General features: G+C 44.3%; 1 protein-coding gene across 1 annotated transcript in view; it reads right to left on the reverse strand.

The window, feature by feature from the left end:
* Nucleotides 1–16289, reverse strand: part of LOC103797053 (tumor protein 63-like) — a gene marked incomplete at both ends in the record, with an annotated part of 57462 nt that overhangs the window by 10413 nt on the left and 30760 nt on the right. Inside the window, one exon of the mRNA XM_009069248.1 lies at nucleotides 11843–12097. Coding sequence (XP_009067496.1) covers nucleotides 11843–12097 — 255 coding nt within the window. The remainder of the gene's footprint in view (nucleotides 1–11842; nucleotides 12098–16289) is intronic.

Consider the following 16289-nt stretch of genomic DNA (forward strand, 5'->3'; position numbering starts at 1 on the left):
ATTCAAAACCTCTTTTTGCTGTGCTATAACATGTTTCAACAGGTACTGAGATACAAACAAGTCTTGGCCCCATCTCATACAGAATGGATTGGTTGCAGATGTTCTCCTGCAAGCTACATCTTGCCTCCTGCAAGAGCATTCATCTCCAAAACACATCATTTCACCTACTTTGCCTGAAGCCAAAACTCAAAGGTTATTTAATTTTTAATATTTTTTATTAACTCTAACATACCTACAGCTGTGCAAGCAAAACCCCATCTGGTTTTTCAAGGCACAAAAAGGCGAGCAACTAAGTTTAGATAAATGTAACCAAGTTAGGGCACTCATCTTTCTGCTCACCTCTGCAGCAGCCAACAGCAATGTCAGGAGTGAATAAAACAAAAACCTGATATATTTCAGAGCAGGCTGACATATTTCACTATCTTCCTAGGACAAGTCAGACATGAGCTCATACAGTGGCAGGTGAGTCAGTGACGAGTCAGACAAGAGCTCCTTAATTAAGCTTTAGGGGCAGATGATCCCTCGAAGGTGTAATCAGATTGGTATGGCCAGTGGAAAAAGGAAAAAATCCAAACAAAACGACATTCTAAAAAGGTGAGTGAACTGCTTACACCCCTGCTGAGCCATGCCAGGCAGGCTGAAGGCAGCACTCTGCCCAGAGCCAGGGGCCCCCAGCATGCAGGAATACCTGGCTGTCCTGCACCACTCCCTGGCAGTCAGCACCTGCCTGCGTGCTCAGCTCTACTCCTCCTGAGAGCAGAGATGCTGACTTCCCCAGAGAACAGGTTATGCTGGGGTCACACTGCAGACACAGTGTGATGCTGAAGGTCCAGTGTAAGCTGCACCCCAGGGGGTTGACTTTCAGAGGCAAGGGGGTGGTTGGCAACAGCTCAGACCTGCGTGGCAGAGAGGGAAGTAGTCACAAGTGAGTCATTCCCAATCACTAACCAACAGAGTCAATCTTGGCCAGGTGCTCTATCAACCCTTAAAATGTTACCAAGTCATCTCACTTAAGAGAAAGACTTCCTAAGTTCTGTGTTTTGGAAGCTTCACTGAAATACGCTGCAAAACACCCATCAGAGTATCAGTGTATTGAAAGAAAACAGCCCCATTAAACAGATTGTGATCAGCAGGGTGACTAACATCAGAGCATTTTTGTGCTTACGACGTTAGACATACAGCATGGAAATGGTTTTCTTCCAGCATGTGTCGGTGCAAATTCATCCTGGAACTCTTCTCACCTATGTAGCTGCTCTTCCTGCTGGCCAGAGACTGTGCTGCAGTGCTACCTCTGAATGTCAGCAGCACCAGCACAACCCAGTTTTCCCCATCTTTATCTCACACAGATCAGTCGGCTGAAAAACAAATCCAGAACGACAGACTCCAACCTCTGCAGCCCTTTTGAGAAGCATGGCAAAGGAAATGGGCAAAAAATAACTCAGAGAAGTCAGCATACAAAGAGAATGCCAAATAAAGTTCAAATTTATGAATTTCTTACAGAAAATGATTGCAAAGCAATCCGTCCACATGCTTTGCCTTTTGTCAGACCTCACAGAACTAATGCTAACTCTTCTGAAGAGCTTCCTAGGAGCCTCACCACTTCGTTTGTGAGCACCAATACTGTAAGAGGTTTTAGCAGGATATTTAGAAATGCACAGACGCTTTTCTGTTGAAGTCCCCTTTGTTCATACGCCTACAAGATCTCACCAAGGATGGGTCAAAAAAAAAATGACTAAGAATGAGTTGTACAAGACGTGTGCAGGAGAAGAGATGGGAGACAGGGAACTCATTGCAAAACCAGCCACCACCCTACTGATTAACGAAGAGGTATCATTCAGTGCTCAGACACTGGACAAACATCTCACGGGAAGACTTTTCTCTCCCACCCATGGTGATGCTGATGCTCAACTGCAGACAGAGCGGGTGTGCTGCCTGCCTCGCTGCTGGCTCTGCAAACACCGCTCCGGCTGGGCACCAAGCCCAGTGGCACCGCTCCCATCCCTTCCCCATGGGAATCCCTTCCAGCTCTGCATTTTAAAGGGGGGGTGGAAGGGGGGAAAGGGGGTATCCAAGGAGCTCTGGGTGCAGGTTTGATAGCAAACCTGGGCTCACTTTGCTCCTCTTGCAAGATCAGAAGCGAGTCAGCTCCCAGCCACAGCTCACACAGTTGAGCTAATAAGCCCCAACAAGTGGCAGGGTGAATTTGTCAAGGCTCAGCACCACAGCTAACATAGCAATGTTGGTACAGCATTGTGCTTTGCCTACATAAGAGGAAGAGGCTTTTCTTCTTGCCATAGCCCTCAAATGGCCTCTGTGTCAGTTATTTTCACACCTAGTGGGCCCGGTGCTGGTAAAGCTCGAGATCTCAAGGAGGGGAAGCAATAACCCAAGCGGCACTTGGGCTTCAAGTTTTAGCTTGGAAATGTTTTTTGGTTATTTCAAAAGTTAGTTTGCAAAAAGACTCTAATGTTCTGTAAATAGGTCAAAATAAGAGACCTGAAAGCTAAGGGTAGTGATGGGGTATGCAGAGCAAGCAGCAGTGTCCAGCTGCCTCCCTAAGGCATTTCACATCAGGGGTTTAAGTGCTTTACAACACAGGATCATCGTGACACAGTCCCACATCTGAGGGGGGATATGTGGAAAGGGGGAAGAGGGGGAGCAGAGGCAAAGGGAATGACTTGCACAATGTTCCCCAGATGATATCACAGAGCAGGAGCAGCTCTGAGGTTGGGCTGGGAGCCAAATCTGCTGCTTGGCAGTGCTGCTCCCAAGCAGGGCATCTCCGGGCAGGGTGGCTTCTCTCCCCAGGAGGAAGCCGTGGTGTACCCCAGGACACACAACATACAGGCAGGAGAGCCCTAAGGCAGCATGGCCACCATGGCCAACAGGGAAAACAACAGAGCCACAAAATTTAAACCCAAGTCCTGTCTCATTTGCTTAGGAAAGACGAGTCAGCCTTTGAGTGCTGCTTCCCTGTATTTCCTCTAGCATATTTTTCAACTTCCCAAAAAGCTGGTTTTAGATGAATTTCAGCACCAAACATGTATCAGGCAGACCACAAAACACTCCTTTGTATCAGACAAGTAATATTTTTGCTCTCCTTAGTAAAACATTGTCATAGAATACATTGAAAAAAAAAAAAAAAAAGAAGAAGAAGTAGTACTCTCCCGTGGCTCCACCAAGTTTTGTTCCAATGTTTAAGTGTTATCTTTAACAACTGGAAACTATAAAGCTTGTATCAATACTCAGGTCTATTTGCAAGAGGATCTAAGCTCTTACTTGGGTAGTTATCCTGCTGTGTTTACAATAACAAATCTGACACACCTGCACCTAGCAAAACCTCATGAAAAGACTGCCATTGCATAATAAAGTTCATGCTCTTTCTACATAGAAGCCATCCCTACCAAGGACACTTCTTCTTAAAACAAGGTAGGAATTTCTTCACAGTACATGGTCTGCCAAGCACTGGAACTAAACCCTCAGCATACAGAGCACCACCAATGCAACACACAGAGAATTATGCTTGCTTCAGCACACCCCCAAACTGCTATTGAGTTGGCAGGGACATTATATCCATGACAAATGTGATATTTCAACTGAGCTAAAGAAAGGAATGATCATCTCCAAGGGCGGTCTTTGTCTACAAGGTGAGCAATACCTCTTGCACCAGCCTACCTGAAAACCTTTATCCAAAATTAACTTAAACAGCCACTCAAATAGTTTTTGCATGACTTTTTTTTTTCTGTAGGGTTAAAATATCTTCTAACAGTGTTCAGTTGATGCAGTGTAAATTATACAGATCTATGGTATGGGGGAAACCAGTAACCTTTTAGGAAACCCTCCTTGCCCTGGAGCCGCTGCCTCCCTTCTGGGCCAGTGTGCCATGACCTCTGGAAAGGTAAAGCAGCAAGTCTGTCGATGCCTCTTTGAGCTCTGCTGGGCTGCTTTGCATGCTTAGCACTTGTGAAAGCCAGGAGAGCTCAGCAGCTTTTACAAGCCAGCTCAGAGGCAGTCTCCATGTTGAATGCTCAAAAAAAAAAAATCCCAAAGCAACCAAAAAAAAAAAAAAAAACCCACCAAAAAAACCAAGCCACCCAACAACAATCACCACTCCAAAAAGCTACTGGTTTGGAAATATTGGCACTTCTGATGCCTTGGCTTCCCTTCTCCAAAATGACAACTCCACTCCTGATTTGCCTACCAAGCAAAGGTGTTTGCTGATTAAGGAACTAATGTTTGTGCAGCACTTTGAAGATTTAAAGTACTACATTAATCCTACATGTTGTTCTAGTAGAAGCCAATTTTTAACTAAGAGGAGGAAAAAAAAAAAGAAGAAAAGGTGATTTAAATTGTGACCCTCCCCTACTTCAAGATGTTCACTCATCTCCCAACATCAGCTATTCTTATCTGTAAATGTTTTTTTAACCCTTCCTTCTCATAGTTTTCAGAAACCACAAGTCTCATTCAGCTTTTATTTGAAAAATGGCTTCTTTCCAGGCTGTGGCTGTTTCTTGTAAAGTTAATTCCTTTGGTAATATTGCTGGAGGCACATTGGTATGTTTGGTGTGTGTATGTACACATATATATTTTCCCCCTTTTCACACGGTGTTGTTTTTATATATGTGTAGTGAAAGATACCTAATCCAGGATTATGAGTCTCTTTATTCCTTTCTCATGAAAGTAGGTGGGGCTTTTTTGTGCAAGTTGCATTGATGAAAATTATGTTTAATTAACACTTTTTCCTCTTCACATAGACAAAAAAACCCCTCCTTAAGAACCAAAAAGTGTCTTGCACTTACTTTTTTCCCCTCTGAATTTTCCTTCAAAAATAGTTAAAAGCCCCTGTAGGAGACACAACCCCTTCCCATCCTTTTCTCCATCCTCCTGTGTTCTCATGTCTCATGGTTTTCCACCTGCGGATACTATAGTGACCTCTAACTCAACTCCTGTTACACTGGGAGAGAATTAGCCACAAGCATCACAACCAAGAGCCTAAATCCTAGTTGAGAGAGCAGAAGACTCACACCATCTGACTCCTGCTTTCTCTCTGTGGGTCAGGCATACTGGCTGCCCCACGATGAATGTGCTGTTTGAAGACTGAAGAAAATACTCAAGGCAGGAGACCCAAATTCTCAGTTCCCAGCACTGGCAGATAGCAATTCATACAGTAACTAAGTAACTTCCCTTCTCATCTTTGCTGACATCACTAGCTGCATGTGGTACAGACTGTCCCTTATGGTGTGGTCTTACACCACAGCACAGCTCTGTCATCACAGAGGGTGCTGGTCTAACAGAGTATACAGCAAAACTCCAGTTCTTATAGAGAGGCTAAACTGCCTTGGCAGGATTTATTAAACAGTCAGGGACACACAAAGAAGAAAAAGCAAGACAGCTCATATCACAAGACGTTTTCTGCAAACTACTACACAGATCTGTACAGCTGCTTGTAAAGAGTAACAGAAGAGGATAAGTGGTAATAAAAAATATACATGACAAAGATACTATGGGGGAAAAAAGCACCATTACATTCTAATGGGAACCTAATGCACTCAGATCTCACTTTACTCAAGCATAAAACCCAAACAGAAGCCAGCAGGCCCCTCCTGGCTGGTTCTCACAGGTGAACTGGTTCTTCCCAGCTTTGTGAGCTTGAAAACACCTCCCTGCCGTGAGAAAGGCACCTCCTTCAAAGACAACAAGCCTGGCTCCTCTCTTTCCAGGTAGATGACCTAGGACAAGTTACATATGCCTCAACAGCCTTGGTGTTAGGCCCTGTAAAGTCACACAGAGGGAAACACCTCACAAGCTCTTCAAGCAGGAAAACACGATCACCACCTCTCCCTGCACAAGAGTGATGGTGGCAATTGACACCCGCCCTGCCACCACACCTGCTCTGTGCCAAGAGCTCAAGCATGCTGGAAACAGCCTCTTCAGGCAGGCATGGCTGCTGAGTGCTTCAGGAAGCCAAATCAGAACCACTTCTCATCCGAGACAAATGCCCAAATATAGCAGCACTCCTGTTTTGCCATGATTGGTGAGGAGCCAAACCCTCAGCTACACCATTGCATCAGCTCTTACAGCCTGCAGCATCTGCAGCCAAAGGCTGCAACCCCTCCTCCACTGCCTTCTCCTTCCACATTCCTTCTCTCTGGATTACAGCATCTTTTCCCTTCCTCACTCCTGCTGTAACAAGTGGGGGCTATCACCAGCAAAGGTGACTTTGCTGGGCAACCAGATGGGCTGAAGAGAAAGCCTGCATTTGGAGGCATGAAAGGGTTAGCAGAGTGGCCAGCAGGTGACCATTCTGAGTGCTGGTAGAGATCTGCAAATCCTCTGCAAGTCTGTTAAAACCACCCTTCTCACGTGCCCTGTGCAAACACCCAAAGCCTATATCACTGCTCACTAGGAGCCTCTGAGGACAAGAAAATGCAAAACCCTGTAACAAGGCCATTTCCACTCCTTTCTCCTGACAGGTTTAAGTGCAATGTTAAAGGGCAAAACTGGGAAGCTCAAATTGCACTGAAGAACACACCAGCAAGAAATCACAAGGCTAAGACTTCATGGGAACATTTGGCACAGCTCCACATACATGCATGTTCATTGGGACACTCAGTCTTTAAAAAAAGTTTTCATGTATGATACTGACAGATAATCAGCAGTCAGGACATACTGGACATTACCAGTGTCACTGAAATGATGTACTATTTGAAGAGATTATTTAAGAAAACACTGAACACATACTTAGGAACTAATGAGTCAGGGTGATGCACACATCTAATTGCCCTCTCACTGTTTCACTGTGCTTATGCACGGTCCTCTAATTCATTTTATAGAGACTGGCAAAAAAATTTCCCAATTTTACTAGGTGGATCCGGACACAGAATATATTTACAAAAAAAATGAACCAATCTGAAATAAAACAACTGACTTAGCCCAGCCAAGGAATCTGCACTCTCAACCACAGAAACCTGTTATTGCTCCTGTGGACTAATTTAAGTGCATTCCTTTCACCTTCCTTAAAATACAGCTTTTCCAAATCCACTAACCCCAGCCAGCACAATCCATTTACTTGCTTTCATGCATGTTGCACAGCCTATTATCCAGCTTTGCTAGCAAAGAGAGCCTGAAATCTGAGCATTTTCTGATGGTCGTAGGTACAGCTGAGTTTACTGAGAACAGGAAAATCAGTGAGCCTGCCTGGAACACAGATTGCAGCTTTGCAGAGCCCCGTGTTTCATAACAAAGCCCTGCAAGGACCAACCCAGCTCAGCTCCAACCTACTGCAGGGCATGAGAATAAACTCCTAAACTCAGGTACTGCCAGCACCTGAATTATGCAAGTCTTGCAGGGCTGGTTATCTTTCTTCATGAGAATCAAAAATTTGCAAATAAATTTCAGTTTTCATTTGAAAACTTAAAGCAATTTCTGCCTTCTCGTGACTCCCAAGAAAAGTTTTAAAAGATCTAGCAGATGCACCCTAAAGGTTCGAAAACCTGGGGGAGAATAAGCAGAACCTGTTTGTCTTTTTTAAAAAGAGACTCATGACCTATAAGGTGGTACCTTGCTTTTGGGGATGGGTGGGTCAGATTCATTTTTTGATAGCTCACATTTGGCAGTAATGTTAACTTTTACTTACCTTGATGCACAACTTTAATTTTTACTTTCCTACTGCAATCATGTTCTTCCCCATGTAACAGGTTCTGCTAGCGACAGGTGATTGCCTAATCCTTTTTTTAGGGGGAAAAGCTAGTGCAGTTGTTTATTTATTTATCTGCACTCAAGAGTGGGTGGGGAAGATCAACACACAACTTCCACAAAGAAAAAAAAAACCTGAGGTGGCACCCTTTTGAAATGCCTCTTCTGCTGAAGAAACAGGAGGAGATATTGCAATGCATAAGCATCTGGGAATTCTCCCACAATAAATGAGACACTGTTCTGCATGAGCTCTTACTTGATCCAATTCAGAGGGCTTCTCACTCAACCTCAACAACCTACTCTCCATCTCAGCATTACAAACAGTAACTGCTTGTTCTTTTGCAGCACAGTTTTCAAGAAGGTTTATTGTAGAAGTATGCAGGTGAGAAACTCTGCTCAATTTAGACTATAAAGGCTTTTCTTTTTAAGCACTTCAATAGAGTTACAATTGTTAAAGATTTTCCTTCTGAAAAGACTGATTAACCTGCTTATATTCTTACTTGTGTTCCCAAGGTCATTAATTAAAAAAATAATTAAGGATGCTTATAAAATCCTCTGCAATCCAATCTCAATTTGTCATCATTAATTAGATCAACATTGCATACAAGTGAAGACCTAACCTGATTAGACAGCATGTTTTACTAGAATTCCTACTTAAGGTCATGAAAGACTTCAGAGAGAAAATTTGTAATATTTTCAAAGTGAACTGTGTATAAATATGAAATCACCCTCTCACTTAGCAGCAGCTAGTGTTTCTATCTGCAACTTTTAGCCCTTTTAAATTTGGTTTTTTCCTTTAATTAGGAGCCCATGACAAACCTGACCAGAGAAGCTGTTACACTTATCTCCCTGCCACCACATCCTATACAAATACTGGTGATTTTGAAAAGGGTGTTCACCACATCCAGGACAATAAACCTCCCCGGCAGAAATAATCTGCAGAATTTGGAGGGGAAAAAACAAAGCAAAACAAAACACGCTTTAGGAGAAAAAAAATATTCCAGGGCTGTTTTCAGAGCCATAGCCATCTAGGTACTCAGCAAGTACCCTCTCACCCCACCTCCAACAGAGGGGATCAACCTTGGGATCTACATGTGATTCCAGATTATTGCCTCTAAAGCACACAAATTGGGCTCTAAATGTACAAAGAGGGTGAGAAATCTGAAGCATCTTCACAGGTCTCTAATCATCCCATGAAAGCAGCTCTTGCTTTTCAGAGAAATCACCCATTCCTCTTACCAAACCCACCACCTCTGCTCCCATGAGCTAATCTGGCATGACCCAGCCCAGAAGCTCGGAGGAGCTCCAGGGAAGCATGCTGGAACAGCCAGGACAGCAGATCCCCTGACAGTCACCACTGAGCCTTCCCAGCAGAGCAAGGTGGGTCAGTCTGCCTCATCCTCTCCCAAACAGGGAAAAGCACAATATTCAGTAAGGAAATAGATTGTATTGTAACCCTGGGGAACTGCAAGAGAGGGGGGGAAAAAATGGACAAAACCCTAAGAAACAAGGCTTTCAAGTTTTGGACTCTTAATAAGGGTGGGGCCGTCAAGTAATTAAACTTTTAATAGGTCACTGCAGTGGAAGAAACTCTTCCAGTTGGGTAAGTTCCTAATCCATCATTAAAAAAAGATGACAGGCATTAATCAAAGCTATGAAGTCACATGGAATGGGGGGATGAGCAACTCCAAGAACTTGCTCTTGCTGAGAGGATGGGGCAATCACTCCTCCTTTCATCAACATTTCATGCGTGTTTCCACATTTCTCAGGACGACAGTGGGAAGGAGAGCCTTCACGTCCTTCCCCACCCACCTCACTGATAAAGCTGTCGAACACATATTACCAACTGCTCAAGAGCCCATGTGAAATGAGTTGGTGGATTAATTAGCAGAAGGGCAGAGCTCTGAAGATGGAGAGATGCTCTACTGTGAAAGGTGTATTGACTGAAGGTGCTCAGCCACCACCACAGGACTGTCATAACCCACTGCAAACATACAGCACACTGCCTGCTCCTCTGTGAGCAGCTAAATCTGGGTCACTTGGCTCAACACAGGGACACCTGGACCATGCTCACTTCTCCCTGATCAGAGAGCTGTTTCCTTCAATAAAATACATAGACTTATACTTAGACAAGTTGCAAAATGTATAGGGTACACACCTTCATCTGTTAGCAGTGCAGTCCACACCAGGGCAAAGGAAAAAGAGGAAAGGCCGAATGTGCCTTTCCCCAGGCTGAAAACATTTTACGACCATAGTCACAAGATAGTTATTTTACTTATTTTTTTTCAAGTCAGCATATAATCTGATCTTTGACCACTACCCACACATCCACATTAAAACTCAGCCTTTACTTCTACCCCAGAAAGCCACTATCACTAAGGTGAAACATCTCAAGTGCTTGCTTAACTTTCAGCTTGCTAGTAGCTCTCTTGCCTTCAGCTCTGCTGGAACAGCCTACTACATACATTCAAACCTCGTTTCAAAAGACTGCTTTTTGTAGTTGAAAGGACAGCATCAAACACACTGGCTCCTTGCAGCTGCATTAGATAATTCTTTGTACCATATGTATCAAAAGAGAACATCTTTTCATATCTCCTTCAAAGGACCCTCTCTAGAACAGCTTGCAAAAATCCAAGGGCAGCATTTTCTTGTTCTGAGAAATGCAAAATAGAACTGACCAACAATTTCCTTACCTAAAGGGAAGTGAAAATAAATACTTAGTGTAACAGGAGAAACATGGACAGGAAAACAAGTGTGAACTACAGCAGGGCATCACTCCCCATGCAGATGAGTGGAAAATGCAATTTCAACCTCACTTAAAAAGACTTCACCCTCTTATGCATAAAGAAATGAGAAATTTGGTTGTGTGTGGACCTATCACATTTTAACCACACTCAACAAAATTTTCTAAACGAAGTTATTATTTTCAGTTATAGACAAATTTTATCAGAAAAGGCTTTTAAAACACAAAGTATGCAAATTTACAGTCATCTGTTATGTGTTGTCTTTTTCCAGAGTGGAGCACAAGGGCTCTGATACTTTGCTGGCACCAGTGGTTGGGAATTTGCTAATTACATTTACAGCTAGATTGTGTTTAAATCTGAGATCAGGTAGTTACTCAGATTAAAAAGGAAATAAAACCCCATACTATCTTAATGCTCTTAGCTTTTGGTAAAAAGTGTATCTGTTTGCTTTTTTAAAAGAATAAATAATCGAGTCCTTGCTTTTATTCAGGTAGTGTGGGGTAGGACAGAAATTTATTGTATTCACTGCATTCAAGTACCTGCAGGAGAGGAAGGTAAATACTGAATATCTTTAAGACAGCAATACTTTCCACAATAAACATCTCTACTCTAGAGCCCTAAACCACAACAGCTGGACTAACATCTCCAGCAGTGCTGTGTCCTGGGCTGCAAAGTCTCTAGAGGCCAAACAATCAAGTCAGCTTCACCAAAAAACCAAGATCTGCACTTCAGGTTTCAAGCTCCTACAGGTTTTTGGTAGCAAGGGTAGTATTCTGACAGCAAGTGCAAAGCATTAAATAAAACACCTCAAAAAACCAAACCAACAATAAAACCCCACAAGAAAACCAACTCCCTCGCTCCCTTAAAAAAAACCCAGTGCACAGGGTTGACCTGAGCTAGTGACACTAGGGCTCCCACACCAGCTGCAAGAAGGAAAGGACACAGAGAACAAGAAACCCCCACACTCCATGGATCTGATCAAGGAGTACTGCCTCCATCTGGCTGGCATGGCCCTGCATGCCAAGCCTCATGCAAACCCATAGATGCTGAAGAAGGCCAGGGGAAGTACTGAAGCAATGCTACTGCCCACCCCATGTTTAACTCCAGCATACCTGCTAGAACCAAAAGAACCACCACTGTTTCATCATGCATGGTCTTTAGGCACCTGTACTTTTGCAAGGCATTTTATTCATCTGGGATTTAGTGACATCGATGGTTAAATTCCCACCACACCCTCCCAGAGCAACCAAGATAAATGTCTCTTCTGTGTGACACATTGCGCACAGAAGAGGACTTGGGTCACTTTGTTCTTGCACAAGCCTGAATATGTACTGTACGAATAATGTCACTATGGGTATGGGCACCAAAGCCAGGGAAGGAGCAAAGTGATGCTGTGTCCTTACCGTCCATGTTGCTGACTTTGCTGTGCTGGACTGTTGAAATGATACATCAAAACTGTGAGGTCCTGGGTAGTCTGTGTTGGAAGGGATGGCTGGGGAGGGCGAGAGAGCGTCAAAAGTCGAGCTGGGCTGAGCATAGGGTGAGGGGGCTGTGACGCTGTTCTGCGCGTGCTCCGTGTTGTAAGGGCTGGTGGAGGAAGAGCCATTCTGGATCTGCTGGTCCATGCTGTTCAGGAGCCCCAGGTTCGTGTACTGCGGCTAGAGGCAAAGAGAAGCACAGGAGTGTTAGAGAAGCAGCATTAGCACTGTCTGGCTACACATGGCATGGCCTTCACAAAGGAGGATGCACAGCATAATCTCAGCACCACTATGCCTGTGTCGCACTAGGAGGACGATTTGCAAAGGATATACCCTTCTTTACACTGGTGACTGGGACAAGGAAGTAAAGCTTCTCACAGTCACGCAGGGAATGAGCAGCAGAGCTGGGAAAAGAGCCTGCACATAACCATGAGGTGATTTGTAGGGCAGCAAGCCATCACAAGGAGACAGGCTCCCTGTGTCTAGCAACACCCAGACAGACCTTCTTGGAGGTACTGCTACAACCAGATAAAAATCAGCAGGTTCATTACAGTGCAACTGGCTCTAACTTGTGTAACACTACATTGTCTCCAACAGTCTCCAGCTCTACATAAAGGCTGTTTCTCTTCTTGTGGATCCCAACCTGCTACACACGGTGACATTTAGGAGCTCTAACTCAGTAGCTGTGATGAAGAGCGACTCACTGGAAAAAAGGCTCATGGCATTGAATCAGTGGGCCCCACACATTCAATTCCCAGTGGGCAGTCAGTGGTAGAGAAGAATTAAAGTTCTCATCAAGTAGCATGGAAGCTGACAGCGTGGAAGGCTTCCCCTCATGCTTAAGAGGTAACAGTTGTACAGCATGTAGCACTTAAATGAGCAAACACGGCTGTATCCCAAAAGCAGCCTCAATTATAAGCAACATATGGAACAATTCAAGACATTAAAACCAAACATTGCCAAGAATGGAGTACAGAAAAGGCAAAGGTTAGATTAAGGAGAGGTTAACAGAAAAACCACATGCCTAATGCCCTAAATTCAATGTGCAGCAATGTCCCCCACCGTGGAGAAAGTCAGGGGAGCACAGCTGAGAGGAAAGTGACCAGAACAAGCAAACCCTTTCAATGCCTTCCTGTAATACAGTAGTAGATGATGAACTTTTCAGGCTGGAAAAACGACAACGAGGAGAGAGGTGGAACTCAGTATGACTGAAAAGGATAAATTCCTAGACGACACATAAAAAAGCAAATAAAAAATTAAATCTCATGATGTCTTCATGGAGGAGCTGGGGAACAAGCAAACATTTTTTAAGCATGCAGAATGATTCTTCACAAAGACCACAAATAAACATGGGTTCTTTTTTTCCACAAAATGTAGCTATACTAAAAGCCTATATATGTTCAAAAAAGCAGAGGACAAGTATACCTAATTTTAAAATTCTGCACTACAAACAATTGGAAGCTGAGAAAGTATTCTGGAGAAAGACACAACTACCACACATTTTTAATTCTCCAAAGGATGTGGCATTGGTCACTGAGACAGGGCAGCAGGCAAGGTGGTACATGGGGTTCAGTCAGGTTCTGCTATTAGCTGCTGACACAGCAGAAGGGACTCACGTTCTTCTTGTGTCCAAGCAGCTCACGTCCCTCTACATACCATAGCTTCAATCCTATCCAGAGCCATCAAGCTCACCACCTATCTCTCAGTATTTCAATCAGACTGCTTGCAACTTGCCTCTTCTTTCCAACAGCTGCTCCTTTTCCAGACAACTTCTTATCAGCCAAGAAGCAAAAGTTCCATGAGTCAGAGCACCAACCACAAGACTCATAACAAAAAGCTTTCCCAATACTGGGAATCCCATGAGCTCTACTGAAGCTTCAAGCAGCACATTATCACTTCTCCAAGGACCTCGAATGGAAAGGCACAAGCTATCTGCTGAGCTCTCCTGGGACTCTGGACAAGCCATTTAACACTCAGCTTGACCAGTCATTTTAGCCATGGTGGAAAATAGGACGGTCCCTTTGCAAGGACGAAGCATCCTCCCTATACCCAAAGACTTTACCCTCTCAGATGTCCTACCAGAAAGGGAGGAAGTACAGAAATCTATACCATTCATTACATCTTTTTCTTAGGTTTCTGTTTCACTGGAAGAAGCTGATATTGTCTGGTGTTTTCATTAAACACTCAGGGTGAGGCTGGTGCTCTGGAACCTTCAGTGAGGCACATGGGACTGTCTAGAGATGGATCAGCTTGCTACTAGAAGCTGTGCTGTGAAGGAGAAGGTCTGGTGGGGAACAGCACAGAGGACATAATTTTGGAAGCTGGGATGGACTGCAGAGAGAAGGGAGAGTTGGTTTCCTCCCTTGCTCTGTCAGCGACACGCTGTGTCCTTAGGCAAGGCACCTTGCCTCCCCCTCCACCCTCAGCCAACTGCAGGCAGCAAAGTCTGCAGGGCAGGGATTGCTCTTCACCATGTAAAAAGCACTGCACTTAATGGGCCTCTGCTTTGTCTGAAGCCTGCAGGCAGCAGAGTAATAAAAGCAATTACATATTGAGTCCTAATCCTGGGTGAACCAGTGACTCTTCATGTTGCCGCAGGTTAGTCATTTGTCCTCCCTGCCTCAGTCTCCCCTTCTGCAGCAGCATAGATGTTACAGATGCCCAGCACCTCTGTTAGATGGGAAGTCTAGTATCTGCATTTGGACTACAAGCACACTGAATAGTTGATGTGGGAGAGAGCAATACAGACTGGTTGTTCTTCTCCCAAAGGAGATTGCAGCTTTGGCAATGCAGATGACAATTATGTCTCATCTCCTGCAGGCTACTCAGTCAACCACGATCTATTTAACGGACTTCTGGTACATATTTTCCCTTGAGGCCAATTCTGTACGGAAAGAGCCAGAAGGCTGATATATTGCACCAGGAACATTCTTTTACCTGCTCAATTTGATATTTAATCAAAAAACAACCCCCCTTGCCCTCCTGCCCCAGAATACCCTAATAAGACCCAAAGACTTCTCAAAAACATAAAAGTATCACTCAGTTCTTTCATTTCTCATGCAGATTAGCATCAGACACACTCCCTAACCAGTAAATGATGAAAAGACAACTGTGATGAAAACAGTCTCCTGAACCAGCTCAGACATACAGACAGCAAAACAATAGTGTTTCAGCTTTCACTTAAAAATTATTCCCTCTAATCCCAAACTACTTAAATTGATGGAGAAAGATGGTCAAATGGGCAGTCAGCATTAACAGGGCAGCAGAGTCTGGAAACAGTGAAGGTGCTGCCTGGAAGTCAATTAGGGAAAAATAATAAAATAAGTGCCCCATTAAAATGTAAGATATCCCTAAGAGAATCAAAGATCCTTTTCATTCCTTTCAGTCCAGGGACCATCTGTCTAAATGTTACCAGCAGAGCAGCCATTCCATTGCATTTATCACTCGCATGCCATAGTCGAATGCTGTGTCCCCATTTGCTCTTTAAATAACTATTAATCTCCTTGCACTTATCCTCACTCTGACACAAGCAGCTGTTGGACTCTCCTTCTTCGAGTCCCACCAGCCTTTCACCTTCCCTGGCCCCTCGCTCCCCTCCCCAGGCAGGTGCTCCAGCCCGGGACAAAGACAGTTGGGTTTGCACACACACCAGCACTAAACCCTGTCTCCAAGCTATGCCCCAAGGCAGGCAGAGTGTTGTTTGCGCTCAAGGGGTCAACATCTGAACTGCTTGCAAGGCTTTTGGAGGAATCAGATAAGGCTTTGGGAGGCACACGCCTTCTGACAACAGGACAATTAGAGGGGCAGCAGGCCCGGGGAAGGCACACGCAGGAATTCACCACCACCCCACTGGCCCCAGCAACACTGGGGAAGCCGGGAACAAAGAGAGCAAGAGGCTGCAGGCTCGTCTGCAAGGCACTGCCCCCCCAGGAGGGGTCTGCAGAGCCACAGCTTCCTTTCGCCACTTACAGACAAAAACACAACAGCATTTAATTCAGAAATTAATTCTTGGTAGGTTGGTAGCCCCGAATTTAACATGGGCTCATGTTTTGCTGTGGGGTCATCTTAAGCAACTGCAGAATGCTACCCCCAACACTGATTTCCTGACACAAAGAAAATGCTGTTTGGTGCAAGGAAGAGAATTGCATGCAAAACTGAAAGAACAGATTATCTAATTTTCAGTGCCTTTGTTCACTGTTTTGTTCCCTCCATCAAGTTTCTGGAACTATTAATATCACCGAGGCATTACAACAACCGTCAGGCAAGTTTAACTAAAAATAATTAGACAGCTACAATTAGATCTTAGATCATATATTTCAGAACATCATTTCAATAATGCGCATTCAACTATTGGTTTCGCTTCCTATATCCC

The sequence above is a fragment of the Acanthisitta chloris genome, unplaced genomic scaffold, assembly GCF_000695815.1.
Source record: "Acanthisitta chloris isolate BGI_N310 unplaced genomic scaffold, ASM69581v1 scaffold18702, whole genome shotgun sequence".
Classification (NCBI taxonomy): Eukaryota; Metazoa; Chordata; class Aves; order Passeriformes; family Acanthisittidae; genus Acanthisitta; species Acanthisitta chloris.